The following is a 19059-nucleotide window of genomic DNA, read 5'->3' as shown; positions in this document are numbered from 1 at the left end:
AATACCTTTATAGAAAACTTTTCTATAAAATTGAAATTCTCCAAATTTTTTATGTTTTCTATAAATCAAAGGGACCTTAAAGATGTCTAATAGACCTCACTCTAAAAATACATTTGTTTTTTGTTGGACAAATTCTTCAGTTAAAACTACAGTCTTTTGAAGACGTGGGGAGTACTATTATTCACACGATTATTGATTATTGTTGTGGATTATTTGTTTCACTGTAGCCCATTCTTCTCTTTGTCTTGCCACTATTAATACATTTACTGTTGCATTCTAGTAGTATGACTGTATGAGTAGTAGCTCTCCACCATAGTCTCCAGCGAAATTAATTTGAAGATCGTACAAATTAAAATGAGGGTTTGAAATATCGATCCTGTTGCATAATATGGCAGTGAAGGGGGAAAATGCATGTGATTGGGTAGCAGCAGCCGGTGATCGATCGACAATGATACTTCTCCTCCATCCCAAAATATCCATAACACCTTATATTTTAGGATGGATGCTGGGGCGGATCCACAATGGGGGCGGAGGGGTCTTGAGACCCCACTACCGCCCCCGGGACAATGGAGACCCCCCTAAGCCCCCACTAAATTTTTTTCCATAGATCTATAGGATGTGAGGACTGGAGGTTCGATTTATATTGATGTAGTTTATTTAGCCCCCGCTACTATTTTTTTCTAGATCCGCCCCTGGATGGATGGAAATCTATAACTCCTTATATTTTGAAATGGATGAAGTATGTGGTTTAGCTCTAGAAATAATAGTCAAATTAGAAAGTCTAATCGCTCGCCTTTATTGATTTGTCTCAGGGAGGACCTACTGAAGAATTCCTTGATAAGCAGTCCTGATGCATACTGTCTCCAAGTTCATACCCTTTGCCTGACCTGTACCCGTGGAGAGAAATTTATTGACCACTCTCCCCGTCCCAAACATAGAACAACTTTTCCATATAGTCTAATCTAAATCAATCACAACCATCCCAATTAATTTCTTCACGTACTTCTTTTTTCTCAACTAATTAATCATAATTTTGTCTGTTTTAATTCCATCTATAGGTAACGAAGGAGGGGTAGTAAAAAAGAATGCAATTATAGGAGGGATGGACAGCTAATTAATTCATGAACAGCAAGCAGCATGAACACTGCTGCTGATGTTAGCAGCCACACGTCATACCACATGCGTGTAGATGCCACGTTATCTCCTTCAATTACTACGGGTAATTGAAAGTTCCAGTTGACCTTTATGCCAAACGCCTTCACATTCTGTTTGGCAAGTGTGGTGTGGACATTGCCCGCCTCAATGTCACTGTACCATCCACAGAACGTTCATAGGATGTAGACACAACTGCAACCCAGATTCTTTCTTCTACGTACAACTGCCTAATAATGCAAGTGTTTTCTTCCAGCAGTACAGTACACGTTGGAATAACTAAGATGCTCTTGTTATCTTATCTACTCCTGCTATCTCCAAATTCAAACAAGTCTACTTCGTCTCAATTAATTACACAGCAGATGATACATCAGTTATACTTGTATACATGTTCAAGCACTGCTATGCGTCATCTTCAAAATTGCAAGCTCGTTGGAAGCAACCAGCAGGCAGGGACGTCACCCGTGAACTGATGATCGTCACTACCCTACGATGCAGGGAATATTTCCAGAGCATCCTAGGACTTGCCTATTTATCTTTTCCATTCTATTAGCATAAATTAGCTTCAATTCTAATCAGCGGCACGCTTCCATCCCTTGCAACGACAAAACTCATGTTTCTAAAAGGAAGAAGGAAAAAAAAGAAGAAAACTCCCATCACCTGGGGCCCTTGTGTTTAAATCGCCTATGGTCCTTCACAGCAGAAGATACAGCCGAAAGAATATGCCAAACCTATCACCCGCTTAATTACATACATCCAGCCAATCACGAATACAAATTATACACCACGGTATAGGAGCCAAACCTACTTGAAGAAAAGGCTCTTCTTTCTTCCTCTCCTCTTCTCAACAGCCTGCAAAATGCATGATGTTTCACATCAGTATTTAAGGAACGTGAGACGACATATTCTCATCAAGTCAGGCAGCTAATCCTGGCTCTACGGTTAACCTGTTAGTCACCATTCAGATATGCTACCTTGGGGGAAAACACAAGAAATGAACTTTGACAACACAGCTGGACAAAGTGCACTACAACAAGTATTAATAGGCTGGATGGAGTACAAAGTTTACTTTCCAAGCTTACAGCAAAACTTTAGTGCGCACGTTTGTCTGGAGGGTTGATGTGGACTCCTTTGTAACAGAGAAAACACAAGCATAGAGGAAACGTAAACGTATGATTTTGATATAAAATGGAAGTGTAAATTGGAGGATTGTAAAACAGACCACAGAAAAAACTTAGAAATTCAAGAGAGAAATTTTCTAACAGGTTACACCTCATGCTAACTTTCATCTCAAATCTTCATACATTGGGCCATTCCAAAGAAATCCCAAAAGATTTTTAGTGCTCCAGTCCTTCGTTCCAAATGGTCAAACAAAAATCCTACAAAGTTCTTGCACAGATCATTTGTTTGAAAGGGCCTGTCTTGCACCGTTGCACGTGCCCAACGCTCACCATCTCCAACTTATGCAGGACAAAATGAATCACTCCGTCCATGACGCATCTAACATGTTCGCCATGAAGCTATACCGATCAGCAACCTCATCAATCTGCAATAGATTGCAAACATCATAAATATATTGATATGAAACTATGGCGGTACATGTAGAATTGGACAAACCATTTTTTTAGTTGGTCTGCCAGCTCCATGCCCTGACTTGACGTCAATGCGACCAATTATTGGATTGACCTGTGGTGTATCCTCAATGCTAGTGCACAAGACATACTGCAGTGTCTGAATAACAAGAGAAGCAAAGGGGTGAGAACATAAAACTAAAGAGGTGAAAAACCACATTCGGAAATCGAACGACTAATCCATCATCCAATACTTTCATAATCACGGTGCTTAGAAAATCAAACAACTGTTTAATGTATCAAAATAAAAATACATAATCAGAATCCGATTAATCCTTTCAGAGCACCTCAATGTTGCTTGACATTCCAGTTAACAGAAACACACCAAACTTATCATTGTCACACGCCACACATGAAATTTGGTTTTTACAACAAAGACCCCTATCTGTTTACTTCTCAATCAAATTCCTCTTTTTGTTTGTGCCATTTATCCATCAACGTGTCATTCCTGACAATTTCTGTCCAAAACTGGCATGAAATAACCATTCTTTCCCAATACTTCCCTAAAGGCCTACACACAATGTCTTCGCACTTTAACTAAGTACGAGTAGCATGGCGTGGTAATCATTACTAGCATGATGCCAAGTATCTTGGTGGACCCAGGATGGTAAATGAGTCAAACCCACAGATTTGGTTTCAGCTTCCGTTCAAAGTGGAAGGCGGGTTAAGTAATTGGATTGGCTTTGTCAAGTGGGCTTCAAGCCAAGTTCTATGTGGAAGACGATGTCATAACTGGAAGGCTTAAAGCAAAGGTTTTGAGGCTCAACAATTACAAGAATACAGGCTTGCATTTACACAATCTATAAAGAGATCCTACCAACAGGCCAGTTATGTTATAGATTCTTCACTATAAAATTGTCAACGTTTACAAAATATTTGTTTGTCACGTGCATGATTACTATTCAAGCGTTGTACTGTTCACATGGGCTGTTCAGATTTTATTTATTTTGTATTGTTTCCATAATCTTAGAAGTTCCTTAAAGTGTCTTGTCACATTTATATATGGATGGAAACGCATATCTACTCCTTAAGCAAGAAATAAATAAAGAGTCTTTAGTCACATCCTCATCTCCATGGCACCATCACACCATTTGGGTCCAGGAACACCTCGACTAGGTCTAAGGGCCTTTATCCCAACCATGCTCATTACGTTTTGCACTACATTCAAATATTGTTGATAATTTTCAGTTTTGAATATGCTTATGCCTAACAGAACCAATGATTTTTATATTGTGGACTGGATGCTTTGTATTCAAATGAAAATGCAGAGAAATGGAATAAAGAAATGTAACTTACTGCTAACAACTTCAATGAGTGCAATGGCACAACACGATCATCATGATCAGCAGTCAACAGCATGATTGCTGGGTACTGACAACAGTTAACAAAACTTTGCTCCCAAGGTCTCCTCACATTATGAAGGGGGGAATATCTAGTACATGTTCACCACTCATCAGTACAGCATAGATGTGTAATACATCTAATAAAACACTGAAAAAAGATATGGCGTGACTTTGGAAAATGGAAGGTTCAACTTGGTCAGAGTTCACAATGAACTCTATTACTGAATGACTAAAAAGACTCTTTTGGAACACTGGATGCCTTTTTTCTGCCGAGACGGAAAATTGGATAGAAAAATATTATCACCACAAATAATTAAATATGATGGACTCAGTGGATTAACGTATATGCAAGATTTTAGTCTAGGAATATTCAGACTAAGCAGGAAAAATGAAGAAATTAACATGATAATTAAGCACTACTGGACTCTCAATTAAAAGACCTGAACAGCACATATAACTCGGAAACTGTCAGCTACGAAATTGTAATTTTCAAACCTCAAGAATAAAGTGGTGTAGCAGTATTCTACATAGCCCACTAGACCAGCAATCACTGGAGTAATGAACTAATAACTGAAACACATATTCTAGTAAAAGTGGTGTTGGAAATAACAGAAATTCCATACTTGATAAGCCAGTGGAATTCCTCTTCATTGTCTGAACAACCATAGTCGGTAGTCCAGGCATGACCTACAAAAAAACATGAAGCATTCACTGATAATATGCATCAATATACAGGTAAAACAAAGATGATACACAACAGAACAAAAGAAATACCAATGGTGAACTTGTGAAAACGGAGCATGTCCATAACACCAACATGAGCAAGAGCACACCCAAAGAGATCAGGCCGCTGAAAGACAGGAAATCAAATTTATGCATGATATCACAATAGGATGATATTATAACCACATCACAATAGTATGCTATCATAACTACTACATTCATATTTTGAACAACTCTAGTCAAACAAGTGCATTTCGAGCAAAAGAACTATATCAATAGATATTCAAAGAGCTTACATAAAATTTTGTTCTATATGTATTAAGAAATCAACAATCAAAGCTTGTCTTTTAAGACTTTCAAAATCACCCATATTTTTTTCTACTGAGGGAGTACAAGATAACTTATACAGACTGAAGAAGCATTGTAGAAAACAGGAGTTTACTGTATGACCTGATTAACGCAAGCAGCAATCAGAAGACCACCATTGCTTCCACCTTCAATACATAACTGCCTGTAACTCGTATAACCAGCAGAAATGAGGAGTTCAGCACAAGCAATGAAGTCGTCAAAACAATTTTGTTTCATTGCACGTGCTCCAGCTTTGTGCCACTCTTCCCCATATTCCCCACCACCCCGAATATTTGCAACACAGACAACAAAACCCATGTTCTTGCATAAAACAACACGACTAACACTGAAAGAAGGAGTAAGACTTATGTTGAATCCACCATAACCATATAGCAAAGTTGGATGTGATCCATCAAGTTCAATATCTCTCTTTGACATTATGAACATAGGAATTTTGGTTCCATCCTTACTATTGACGAAAATCTGAAAAACCAAAAACAGTTAGAAACCACATTTTAACGAAGTATTTAGTTTCATTGGTATTCTTTGTATAGAAAATGATATGGCAACCTAAGACAGTGATGGCATGTACCTGCTTAACCTCAAAATTTGTTCGATCAAATCCAGGAACTGAAATTTCACGAAATATCTTCATTTCTGGGATCGCAGATGTGAGGTTACACCTGTAAATAATACCAGGGGAAAGAAAGCTTGTGAAGCCAATAAAGACGTCCATGTCTTCCCGTCTACAGGAGATCTCTGAAACAGAACCAATTTCTAGAGGCAACTTATGAAGCAAGTTCCCAGTTACAAGGTCTCTTATCTGCAGAATATGCTTAACATCTGACATATAACATACCAATAACTGGTTACCATTAACCGCGTCAGCTGATTCGAGCACATCTCTTTCATGTTCAGGAAGAATATCAGTCCACAATTCTGGCTTCTTGATATCTACTCTTACAAGCTTGTTCTTAGGAGCATTTCTATTGGTCAAAAATGTAAATTCATCACCATCATTTGCCACAACATGATATTGGGCATCAAAGTTATCTATAAGCTTGACAAATGGAAGCATCCCCTTTGTCTCTTTGAACCCCTCTATCCCTTGAGGAAGAGTACAAATTTCACAGTAGTATAGCTTATTGACAGGATCGCAACCTTCATAAGTACCTAGTATGATGTACTGTCAACAAAAGATGAGGTTATGAGAGAACTGTTTTTGTGGGCTATTAAAAGATTTAGACAAAAGTCATTAATTAAAGATGTGAAGAGATACTCTGCTTTTTAAGGTTGGTGCAACAAACATGTAGACCATAAAGATCACACTCTACTGCAACATCCATCACGAAATGCTAATGCAATGAACTCAATGGAATATTCAACCCTTGCAAAAATCAGAAAATCAATAATTTTCACATTGGAAATTCAATTAATTTCAAGCTCCAAAACTAATTTATGCTAGCTCCATTTCAGGTGGTTCAAAACAGGTTTGCCCATTGCATTTTATACTCCTCATCATATAAAGCCTTTGCACAGAGATTTTGAAATTCGGATGAAATAAGGATTCCGAAACTAATATGCAATCATTTTTGCACTTTTAGCCAAATAAATCTTTGAATAGCCATAATGTTTGCTCAGGACCTTGGGTTTGAGTTGTTCTTTCTGCAATTCATTCACATAAAACCATGAGCTAGCTACTATAAAAATTGCAAGCAATTTTGAGCTCTATTTGGTATTTATTCGTATTGGCTATTTATTTCACTTAGACGACAGGTAAGATTCATTCTTTTTGCATGTCATATATAACCATGAGCTAGCAACTGTAGAAATTTTAAGTTATAATAGTCATCAACTTGCGCGTTGTGTGGGTTATTATTATTATTATTCATATTGTACATATATAGAATTTAACATACACAGGCTATTTTCTAAATTGTAGTAATTTAGATTAAAAGTGCACGTCAACTTTAGCTTACTTGTACAGTTTCAATATTATTTAAAAAAAAAAAATCAAAATTTCGTAATTAAAATAAAAAAAACATCATATTTTTTTAATCTAGAATTTTGGAGTTACTAAATTTTAATAAAATGAAGTGCATATTATTTTTGATGGTATGTTTATTTAGTTTGGAGGAAGATTAATTAGGAAATAGTTTGTTCTCTACACAAAGATAGAGATTACCGAAATTAATTGTTATGACTATGGATCTACTATTTTGCTGGACATCAATACGTATTCAAGCATCAGGGGTTGTACAACAATACGTATTCATGCATGATTATTCATTAGGAGATAGGAGTAACTTCCATCGGTTTATTGGTTTGCTATGGACCTAATTTGTCGGATCGGACATCAAGACCATACATCTATGGGAGATATTTCCTACTAATAAACCATATAGGATTCTACGATCCGATTTATGTGGCTGTTAAAAATATTACGATCTATGGTTGTGATGTTATGATTTATTATATCAACGGCTAGATCTTTTTGGTTGACTTGAGAGCTCCTAAAAAGTGCACGATTAGTAAGGTTTAGATAGATAGATTGAGTTTTGTTAGTATTTATTCGTATTAGTTGTTTAGTTCACTTAGACAAGATTGAGTTTTGTTAGTATTTATTCGTATTAGTTGTTTAGTTCACTTAGACAAGCAGGTATATGTAAGGTTCCAAGGAGTTGTAGGTTCATGACAGGAGCTGGCCTCTGTGAGCAAGGCATGGATCTTCTTCAACATGTTTATCTTACTCTATTACTACTTGAATTATGTTGTCTCTGCAAGTAGTGCTATGAGTGCATGCATGTTGATTGAGAAAATCCATTATACGATCATGTAATATTTATTGCCATGTAGAAAGCCAAGAAGCACCAAATATTCTAGTGAGCACTTGAGAAATTAAGATAATCCTAGATAATGCAGGAAGCTCCATCAGAAGCAAGGGACTGAATAAAATATTTTCGAGAGAAGTTCAGGTAGTAAAATTGTCTGTACTGTCATTTAAACTAGAAGATGAAGCATCAACCATAGAAGAAGAGAAATCAAGTTTGTAGTCTCATCCAAAAGATGAAAGAAGTAAATAAGCATATAGATATGACTGGTACACAAATGGGAAGGAGAGGAAGTGTTGTTACCTTTCCATCCTCTGTGACCGATGCACCAAAGGAATACTTAGGGTGTTCAGGATCTTTCCAGCATAATATATCTTCGGACTGATCAGATCCCACGACATGGTAATATATCTCATGATTAAGATTAATGTTTGTTTCAGTTCCAGCATCCAATTCCACTTCTCTAACAAAAGGAGTAAGAGAAACTAAGCAATCTATTACAGTACATTAGAAATACAGAAGTTTGTAAACCTACCGGGGTGCAGGGTATCGACCATAGAAAAAACCTTTTCCATCATGGGTCCAACTGATAGATGAGAATTTCACCTGCACCAATAATTGATGGAACATATATGTTGGATTTGGTTATAAGAACCAATAGGTAACACATAAGCACTACAATTTCAAATAATAGTTACAAGCTGCATCTGCTCACCCAAGACAATTTGTCAGACAAAGTCTGCTTATCAGCAATGTTCATCACACGAATAGTGACCCAATCACTGCCACTTTCACTTAGGCCATAAGCTATGTATTTGCCATCCTTGCTAACAGAATACGTCGAAAGAGCAACTGTCCCATCCTTGCTTAGTGCATTTGGATCCAGAAGAACCTCCGCCTCTCCATCCAAACTATCCTGAATTGATAAGTACATGCTATATTCATTCTAACCCTTTCATCGAATCAAGACAATTATGCAGCCTTTTATTGACAGAATTCAAACATAAACAAAACTAGCACTCGAAAAAGGGTAAAAGAAATACTAAACGGAATATGTGGACTTGTTTCTTTATTTTAAGAACACCAAATAATCTTATGAGAAACTGAAAGCATGAATATGACAGAGAAAGCAAAACAATCAGCATTGCTCAGTGCTGTGGAACTTGACTATGAGATTTGAACATTCTCACAGGGTTCATTTTTATGTAAAGCATGTTTGGTTCATTTGCTAGCCTAGACTTGGTAGGGTGGACTTCCTTGCCTAAAATCAAACTGGAACAAATGCCCACTAATGTTACTCATCGAGGCTAAGGAAGGGTGGGCAAAGGAACCAAAACATGTGCATAGCAAATATTACACAAGCACAGTTGGTATATAATAAGTCCTGTCCAATTGCACATTGTCTAGGTTGGAAAAGAGTGAGTATCGCAAAGCTTGCATACCAACAAACAATCACATGACTATAGATTTTGCCTTTAATTTTATCAGAGAACTAATGATACTTTAATAAACTAGATTCAATTTAATCAAGAAGAATTAGGTATGCAAGCAGCCAAGCCAAAGAGGTCTCCGGCTTAGGCAATAGAGATGTATACATTGCAACATTCACTAACTGAACTAGCCTCAGCTCCTACAGCACAGTAGTTTCTAAAGTCAAGATGTATATTCACGAAATCTATTGAAACCCATCTCCAATTATTTTCACATCATCGGGACAACAACATGTCCCGCAAAGCTCCAAACCTTAGATCCACTGCGTGCTTTATTAATCGAGTTTGATGGCATACCTGCACGTAGAGCACGCTCTGGGCTTGGAGTCCGGAGTTGTGAAAGTAGAAGTACTTGTTGCCGCGACGGAACGGCGCCCCGTGGCGCGGGTGGTCGAAGAGGCGAGTGACCTCACGGCGAAGGTTCTCCCTGTCGAAGCAGCCCGCAAGCACAGACTCTGCTAGCTCCACCTGACTTGCCACAAATTCTTTGGTATCTTCCGACTCTGGGTCCTCCAGCCTACGTGCACGCCGCACACAACATAAGTAGCCAAAAATATAAGACCTCCCCCGAGAAGCAAGGTTGGAGTACTTACCAACGGTAAGGGTCGGCGACAGGGACGCCATGGTACATGTCGACGACGGAATTGTCACGGCGAGTGGGTGGATAAGAAAGGCGGGCGGCGTCGCCGGCAACAGAACCCATGGCCCGTGAGAGGATGGAGAGGCGGCGGCAACAAGAGGGGTGGGGTAGGTAGACTCTGGGATTAGGGAGACGGTGTTAGAGGGGAAAGCCAAAGGAGATGGATTTAAGGAGACTAGTAATATGCCTGTGCTAAACGCTACGCTGCAATTTTATTTTTGTCCTAAATAATTTATAAAATTTCATGTTAGCAAAAAATATTTTTATATGATCTGTGTATTTGAACTTTTATTCAATTCATGTCGCACATCAAATATATGTAACGTAAAGTACAACACTAGGATATTGCGTAGGCACAATAAAATTTTACGAGACTATGATATTGCGTAGGCACAATAAAACTTTGAGTGGCGTGCGTATGCGTATACATATCGGCATTATAATTCCTGCACATGGTTGGTATTTTATACGGTCTATACGCCCTATATTTCTATTATACAATGAATGAATTAAATATATTCATTTAAGTTGTATGGACGAACCATCTAAAAAAATTAAAAAGGAAAAAAAATATAAGCATATATATGCGTTAATGTAATATAGACCATAGTTACAATCTCAATTGACAGCTAAATTTTAATAATCTCGAAGAAACAATCTCAGACATGCATTTGTTTTTCTTCCAGGATACACCCAACACAACACAATCATACACTATATATCAAGGGTTGAGAAACAGACACAGCCTTACCGTGAATTAGTCTGACCACGATCTGGTGCACACTTATCAATTAGGTTCCACCCTCTTGATATATTGAACCTACAATTAGAACAAAGCCTCAGCTTGCTGCCGTGAAGTGACATGGCATATGTTTCACAGCGCAAGGGGAAATCTCATAGGTACAGAGCAAACAAAATGACCAACCTCAAGATGAGAATGAATATGAATGTTAAGGAGTTAGAAATGACCAACCTCAAGATGAGAATGAATATGAATGTTAAGGAGTTAGACTGTCAGCAACCAGGGGCAATGAGAATCTACATATTCCATGTAACTATTATCGGTGCAGTACGCTTCACATGTGTATTATCAGCTATGTGACAAATTGGTCAGATTTAGGTATAATTCATTCTTATCAATGACACTTTTAAGGGTGATGCTTGATAGTCGCTGGATAACCAATGTTAAAGTTAAATTCAGATAAAATATTAATAGGCTAACTTCAGATCAGGTTTGTCTGAAACAATGTAAAACAATATGATTTGTTCAACTTAATAGGCTAACTTTTACATCTCCTGCGTATCATCAGCTTTGCGACCATGGCCTTCACGGCGCCCAGGTTCTACTAGGGCCCAGGTTCTACTAGGGTCCAACATGCTATTTTACAAGATCCTAATATACTGTTTTTCCTCATATTTTTTAATATGACAAGCATAAGTTGAATATTCCTGGAGTGATGGCAGTGAAAAATTATAGGAGATATTTACTAAATCAAATATCAAAACACGCAGTGACACACGTATATTTGCTAATATGTTCAAAAAAAATCAATCAAACATGAAATCTCACAAGAAGCATCAGAACAGGTTATATACTACCTGAAATTAAAGCAAAGAAAATGGATTCTCTCGAGAAAGTGAACATGAGGGGTTGAAATTTACCTAGATATATATATAGAAGTGCAGCACTTAAAAAAACCCAGGATGGCTGTAGCCTGCAAGAAGATGGGATCAAGCAAATAAATGAGACAAATGTTCTAATTTCAAAATAACTGTAAGGAACCAAATATGAAGTATAATAACCATCGAACTTCATCCGCCGGCAGCAAGTATCTCGACATAATCAAATTTCATGCACTGCTATATAATGTATATACACACACGTCCCATTCAACTTCAGTCCATCATTTTTATATAGACATTTCTAATAATTTATCAAACAAATACACCAATGAAATGAGTGGAGCAGGCCGGGGATTGGGCTCAGACCTTAATTCTGCAGCCTAGCCGTAGACCAAACTCGCCCGCGTTCACGCCGTCAGCGGACGCAGAACAGATCGGGGCACTGCCAAGTGGTGAGGCCTCTTCCTGCGATCGGCTGCGGGGTTGAAAGTCACGACGTTGACCGAAGATCAGCGCCGGGACTATTAATGGGCAGAGAATTTTTTTAGTACAAATGATTCAAGGTTAAACATGAGAAATAAACTATCAAAATTATATTATCATCCATAAATGTAAATTAGTCTCTTGAAAATTCAGAACTTAGTTAATTCCTTTAATTGGAAAAGAGGCAACATAAATGAAGGGGATCGTCGCTTTGGTCTAAATCTAGTAAAAATATTGTTAGCACAAATTTATTTAAAACCCTATAGGCATGGCAATGTAGAGAAACAGATTGGTAATTGTGTTATAAACAAATCCAGCATCATAACATATTGGTGTAATAGTTTCCTACTATTGACTACAAATTTGTTTGATTAACAGGGTGGCAGAAAGTTTCTGCAGCATTCAATAGAATGCCGAATGTCCATGGTCTGCTCGTACATCACAGCCAAAATCAAATAGGTCACAGAAAGATGGCGGGGTATAGATAGAGGAAGGGGGGGGGATCTGTACCTTTCGGAGATGGCGGCGGTGGGTGCGTAGGGGTTGGCAGATGGACAGCGGTGGAGGAGGATCTGACGACGTGACGGCTGCTCACGACGAAGGGGACTGAATCATGTTAGATGACAATTAGAAAAGTTGAACACTTAACATTACAAAGTAAAGTTCATCACGAGTTCGGTACATTGCGTAACAGCCATCCTCTCCATTGCTTGAAACAAGTAGACTAATTGTGGATAACGGTGAAAGAAATTTTTGGAGCAGTTGAAGCAATGAATAGAACAGCCATAGCTAATATGATCAACTGATAGCTAAGGTAAGCTAGTAGCTGAGAGTGGAACTGCTCTCCTCTCGCTCTGTCCCATTTTACCATAAACCGAAGATAATAGGAGTATATATGGAGTAATCCAAATATCAAGTCCAAGATCAATAAGATTTCATATTCTAGTGATGTAAAAAAAAAAAATCATATGAGTGCAGAATTGACAGGAAACAAATTGACCGTATCTTTCTGAAATGCATCGTTCAGCATAAACACTTATTGTATGACGGCCTAAGTATTTGCTAAACGCACTGAACATCTCTACAAATATTTGTACTCTAGAGAACAAATCATTAGAATTTTAGTATAGGAGGAAAATACATGTTATATTTACATAGAAAACAGAGACGAAAAGAGACATACTGACACAGGCGAGAAGAGAGAGAGAGAGAGAACCCCACCTCTCGGTGAGGTCGGTGCCGGTGATGATAGCGGCGGCGGCGGCGACGCCGTTGGTCAGCACGGGCCACGCCTCGATCAAGCCGGCGCTGACCCCCGAACCCGCCGTTGGTACTGCTCCCAGGGCGCGAAGGAGGCGGGCGTCGCTGGCGGCTCGTGCGGGGCAGATCTGACGGAGGCAGCGGTGAGGGGAGGCGGGGGACGCGAGGGAGAGGGGATAGGGTAGTGCGGCGAGGGGAGGCGGGGGACGCGAGGGAGAGGGGAGAGACGACCAGGCGGGGATTCGAGGCGCGGGCGTGGGTGTTCCGGCGGTGGCACTGAGACCGGCGAGGCAGACGTCGCTGGCGACGTGGGCGGGCGAGAATCAGCGGCGGCGGCGGGCAGCGATTAGGATTAGGGTCGGAGATGCGATTTGGATTCTTATTTATCATTATCGTCATGAATCAACTATCAAAATAAACAGGACGAGAAGAGAGTACTTCTCTCTATCTCTACTACTTAAAAGATTTAAAATATTTTCATCATCGGTGCCAATAAAAAGAAGAGAATTTTTTTCTTTTTGTCTTTGTCAGTCTTTTTTTAGCCATTGGATCTCCCTTGAAGATTCGTGTGCTCCAACGTGATCTAGCCAAGGAATTGTGCTCCAGCCCAAGCAATTGCATGCCCTAAAAGCCCAGCAACCAAGCAGCAGCGGGACCCTCGCCTCGCGTCACATATTTTCAGCCCATTATTTCCGCTACAGTTCGAAAAACAGTAATATCCCCCTTTCCATTTTCTTTCTCCGCCACGCACGGGAGAAAGTGAGAGAGAAGGAGCTTTCCCCTATCGGTGAGGAGAGAGAAGGAGCATATAGGGAAGGAGAGAAGGTGGCGGCGACGCATCAGCAGGGGTGCTATGCTGTCGTCGTCTTCTCCGGCGGGAGGAGCCCTCGTGCTACCCTTGGGCTTGGCAGAGAGCGCGGGGGAGGAGGGTCGTTGTGTTTTGTCTGCGAGACACGTTTTGTTGTCCCCACGGCAGTCGGGGAGGTGCTCGTGGCGATTCCGGCGATCGTCGGCGAGGCTTCCATGGAGCCATTCGCGCACAGTGGCGATCCCTGCGTCGGTGGTTGAGATGACCAAGTCTTCTCAACCGATTCTCATCATGAATCCCAGGATTTCTCAACTTGTGGCAAGCAACAAAGAGTCCACAACGATTCACAAGGTGAGTTAGTTTATTTTCTGCAACAAGGAAGCCACATGGTTTTGTTGGGAAGAATGCAACAGATTTTGTAAGGTGCAGACCTGCTGTGGGTAAACTGAAGATAAATTCTGATGGAGCATATATAGCTGAAACAGGGGAAGGAGGATGGGGTTTTGTAATTCGGGATTCGGAGGGAGAGGTTATCCTGTCAAGTGCTGGTAGAATATCTTATCTGTTGGATGCTTTCCAGGCGGAAGTTGTTGCGTGCTTGGCCGGAGCAAGGGCCGCGAATGCACTAGGAATGGGCCATGTCGTTTTTGAAACTGATTCCATTATCTTGAAGCAAGCTATGGATGCCGATGATCACAGACTTGCAGCAACGGGTGGCTTGATTTATGAATTGAAGAAGCTGATCGGAAGTAGTTTCCTTTCTTGTTCCTTTGTTTTTGCGCCACGAGAATGTAATAGAGTAGCGCATGCTTTAGCAGCTTTGGGTTGTAAATGTCCTCGGAATACTGTTGAACAATGGGACATGATGCCTCCGGGCATGGAGGACTTGGTGGCCAGCGATTTTGCTGAGTCCTTAAGTTAATGGAAAGTTCTTTTCCTCTCAAAAAAAAAGGAAGCCACATGGTTTCTGATATTTGTGTGTTGATTCGAATGGGGAGTGATGGTGTGCTATCTTTTTTCCTCAGACAATGTGCTTTCATATCTGAGCAAGGGTGATTTGTGGAATGAACAAAGTTATATGTCTTAGACATCGTGCTTTCAGATCTGAGCAAGGGTGATTTTGTGGAATGAACAAAGTGATATGTCGCTGTGTTTTCAGATCTGAGCAAGGGTGATTTGGCATGAACAATTGTGTGTACTTTTCTGATTTTGTGATGTCAATTCAGCATTTAGATTTTCTAGTTTTCAGAAATGTATATTGTTTTGCGTCTGTTGTGGAACTAGATAAATAAGCGCGGCTTCACTCCGCGTCCATCAATGTGTACATAGTGTTAGTCGAAAGTAACTAAACAAGCTTTGCCAAATCATAAGACTTGAAATCTCTTCCAAAACATAAGCTTATATCCAAGACCGTCCTTCCATCCTGTAATCAAATATGAGTTCAGAAAACAGTATTGTTCTATAGATTTCTACAAAGCATCAGTCCATGGAAAGACGCATTTGAGATGACAAAGCCATACAAGTCAATAAAATCCACATGAATAATTGCTGATGAGTCAATGACTCACAACAGCTTCTCAAGGCCACATCATCACAATTACAGTGTTCCATTTGACATAAAGAAATCTGAAGAATGCATCCATATTTTCAGAATTATGCGGACAAAGACTGTGAGGTACTGAGGTAGGCATCTATTACCTTGTATTCTTCCTAGTCTCAGATTCCTTCACATGTTCATACAAAATGCATTCACTTGCAAGTTAATTTCTTCAAAAAGAGAAATATTTAGGGCAACAAAAGAACTCAAGTCACTTCATCAGCTTGAGAGAATGGTTATTTGCACAAACAACTTGAGCAAGCCATACGACCTTAACATCCAGTTTAATGGTTTGTAACCAATTATTTCCTTTTTTTTAAGAAAGGGAGGTTTCAACCCAGTCAGAAATACATATTTAAAAAAATGAAAAGACATCAGCTAGTGATCAACCTAGAAAATTAAATATCAAACAGCACAGGAGGTCAAACAAAAGGAATAAGCCTAATTTCTGATATTGCAATGCTCTGCTTTCTGAAATTTCTCGTACGAACCAAAAAACAAATGCATGCTCTAAGACCACCCGCAATGGTAAAGTAAGGTGATATCTATAAAACATGTACATCTCAGCAATAGACTAGATTAATAGTAAACCATCTCAATAGTATGTCTACATGGGTATCTATAGCTCTCTAATACATTGCATCGTTTTTCTCTATAGACTATCTCCAGGTTAACAGATATATTTGCTCTCTCTCTTCATTTAATCTCTTCCAAGTAGGAAAATATGCTGATATGGATCTCTTATATAGAGCCTATAGATAACCATTGCGGGTGCCCTAACAGCGATGCTATGATGGGAAAATAGATCATGCTTAGTATTTTCTGCTGCTTCCTGCTAGCCTCCTTTTTGCTGGTTGTTTCTTCCAGAGGGAACTGGGAAATCAAATGGCAGCCACAACAGCTGACCATGGAGCTGTCATCTCCAAGTGGCCATTTTCAGTTCCATGTACTTACCTTTGTTCTTCCAAGCTTGACTAAAGTAGTAGTGAATGTCACCATCTGATTATATCACAAATACTGAAAAGTAACTTACGCAGAGATTTAGAAGTAGGTGCTTAACAGCATAGTGTCATGGGCATTGGGCCGTAGGCCAAGGCCTATAGGTAGCCCAATATCAATTAAGTTAGAGATAAGAATATTAGTTAGTTAGAGATACGATAAGAAGATTATTAGTTAGTTAAAGATAAGATAAGAAGATTATTAGGATTAGATTTTTACTTAGAGGTCAAGTTGTACAATCTATATAAGGATGGGATTGTGTCTATTATCAGGCAAGCAATGAATATCAATTAGTCTAATCTCTCCCTTCCAATAATGTTTTTCTCCCTAGCCTAAATCTACATCCCTTCTCCAGGAGCCGACGCCGCCCTGCTATCTTCCCGGCGGTGTTTATCCCGTCATGGCCTCGGGTCATGATACTTAGTCAATCCATGGACCTTGTACTAAACCTTTGTAATTCATATAAAAGATAATTGAACCAAGAAACATAAACACAAAATTCATAAACCTAATCCTTATGTCTCAACAGTCAAAAGCCCAAAGTAACTACTTTGCATTGTACATCTGGAAATTATTTTATAATCAGAATAAGAACACAAAGAAGCATACTTCGGTGCCAACATACTGAACAGAGCACAACCTGCGTATGTGTATTGATCAAAAGACATCCAGAACGCTCAGCAGCTAAGTACTGTAGCAAAGAACATCCCAAATAACTGCAGAGTAGAACTCTACAAGAGGTGAACAACAGAACAAAATTAATCAGCGGTGATACCTTTTCAATGGACCATTGCTTTGAAATACAGATCTGACGCAAAACTTGCCTTGGAGCGGCTCTGTTCGGAAGGGCTTGTTACCAACTCCCTCCGCCTCGTTTTCCGGACGCACGCTTCTCAAACTGCTAATCGGTGCCGTTTTTACAAAAAGTTTCTATACGAAAGTTGCTTAAAAAATCATATTGATCCATTTTTGAAAAAAAAAGCTAATACTTAATTAATCACGCGTAGGGATGAAAACGGTCGGAAACGGTCGGAAAAACCCTCTACCATTTCCATTTTCATTTTATTTTCTCGAAAATGGAATCGGAACGGTATACTCGGAAACGGTAACGATATCGGTTATATCGGTATCTCGGAAACGGAACCGTCGGAACGGGAATATACCGATATCGGACGGAAGTCGAAAATTCATGTCGGAAACAGCGAACTGTGGTATCATCCCGCATTTAACTATGTATGAAGATGACCTTATAATTTCACCCTTGCATCATTACGCTGCCACACAACACCGTTATATGATGATTAATAAGTTGACAATAAGATTGATAAATAATATAAATAAAGTTCAATGATACTTCAACATCAATGTGGCTAAAGCATACAATGTGGCTTACATGATAGGATTACAGCATAACTAATATTGTCCGACTTTTTTTAGGATATAGATTTGAAGTCTTCGAGAACACCAAGCTCACAAGCTGGCATGGCTTCAGCTGATCAGCTCCTTGTCAAACATCATTCATTATTTCATCATCAATTGACATAGCTATATCGTCGTCCTACAGTGGCACATTGCATAAGAACTTTTATGTTGACACTGTATAACTACTGTTGTAATTAAGTTTCATGCTAAACTAGACTTTTTGGTATTTCCAGGTCGATCACAGAGAGGAGTCAAGATGGTGGGGCCCGCCAGTGGATCCCACAGTCTTTCTTTTCCTCTCTTTCTTTTATTTTTTCTCTCTCTCTTATCCTTCCCTTCTCTCGGTTCCTTTTCCTGCTCTCTCGATTTCTTCTCTGTTTTCTCTCTCGTTCTCTTCTCTGCCTTTGGCTCCTTCATGCGCGCCCGAGAGGAGAGAGGCGCCGGAGATGGCGGCCTGGCGCAGGGCGGCGGTGGGGGAAGGAGAGAGGAGAAAGGGGCGGCATCGGTGGGGAGGAGGAGGCTGGGGCGGTGCGGCGGCGCTCGGCGCTTGGCTCGGTGGCACGAAAGCCGGCGGTGGAGCGTGGGGGAGGGAAGGTGGCCGGCTGCGACGGAGGCCGTCGGGGCGAAGGAGGTTGCGGCCGGCGTCGGCGACCTGGTGGCGGCGCCCAACATGGCGCGGCGGTGCCCCAGCGCCGATGAAGACGACGAT

The 19059-nt window shown here is 39.9% G+C and overlaps 1 protein-coding gene and 1 non-coding gene across 6 annotated transcripts; one reads left to right on the top strand and one right to left on the bottom strand.

The window, feature by feature from the left end:
- Positions 1–2306: 2306 nt before the first annotated feature.
- Positions 2307–13878, bottom strand: LOC4326161 (uncharacterized). Of its 3 annotated transcripts, none has more exons than XM_015792279.2 (17): positions 13486–13878; positions 12775–12870; positions 12148–12302; positions 11821–11873; positions 10910–10978; positions 10112–10276; positions 9816–10035; positions 8744–8944; positions 8564–8634; positions 8332–8491; positions 5790–6383; positions 5300–5680; positions 4901–4976; positions 4750–4813; positions 4080–4215; positions 2770–2883; positions 2307–2698 (listed from the first exon to the last, which is right to left on the bottom strand). In XM_015792279.2, the coding sequence occupies exons 6-17, from the start codon at positions 10219–10221 to the stop codon at positions 2633–2635; spliced, it is 2193 nt and encodes a 730-aa protein (XP_015647765.1). In that variant the 5' UTR covers positions 10222–10276; positions 10910–10978; positions 11821–11873; positions 12148–12302; positions 12775–12870; positions 13486–13878; the 3' UTR covers positions 2307–2632. The 3 variants fall into 3 exon arrangements, with proteins under 3 accessions (XP_015647765.1, XP_015647760.1, XP_066164361.1); XM_015792274.2 differs by having other exon boundaries at positions 12775–12851; XM_066308264.1 differs by having other exon boundaries at positions 8744–8939; positions 12775–12851.
- A 391-nt stretch (positions 13879–14269) lies between these two features.
- Positions 14270–15269, top strand: LOC107281800 (uncharacterized). 3 transcript variants are annotated; one of them, XR_001547811.3, is made up of 2 exons: positions 14270–14683; positions 14818–15269. It is a non-coding gene; the product is annotated as an uncharacterized protein (transcript). The 3 variants fall into 3 exon arrangements; XR_001547813.3 differs by having other exon boundaries at positions 14809–15269; XR_001547810.3 differs by having other exon boundaries at positions 14762–15269.
- The last annotated feature ends 3790 nt before the right edge of the window (positions 15270–19059 follow it).

The sequence above is a fragment of the Oryza sativa genome, chromosome 1 (assembly GCF_034140825.1).
Source record: "Oryza sativa Japonica Group chromosome 1, ASM3414082v1".
Lineage (NCBI taxonomy): Eukaryota > Viridiplantae > Streptophyta > Magnoliopsida > Poales > Poaceae > Oryza > Oryza sativa.
Note: the sequence above shows the minus strand (reverse complement) of the source record. Positions and strands in the feature narration are given on the sequence as shown.

Coding starts and splice junctions, on each gene's coding strand:
- LOC4326161 (XM_015792279.2), bottom strand. CDS start 10,221: ATGGGTTCTGTTGCCGGCGACGCCGCCCGCCTTTCTTATCCACCCACT. Junction 4,977..5,299: donor TTGCTGCTTGCGTTAATCAG/GTCATACAGTAA, acceptor CCTGTCTTTCAG/CGGCCTGATCTCTTTGGGTG. Junction 4,814..4,900: donor TTTTCACAAGTTCACCATTG/GTATTTCTTTTG, acceptor GTTTTTTTGTAG/GTCATGCCTGGACTACCGAC.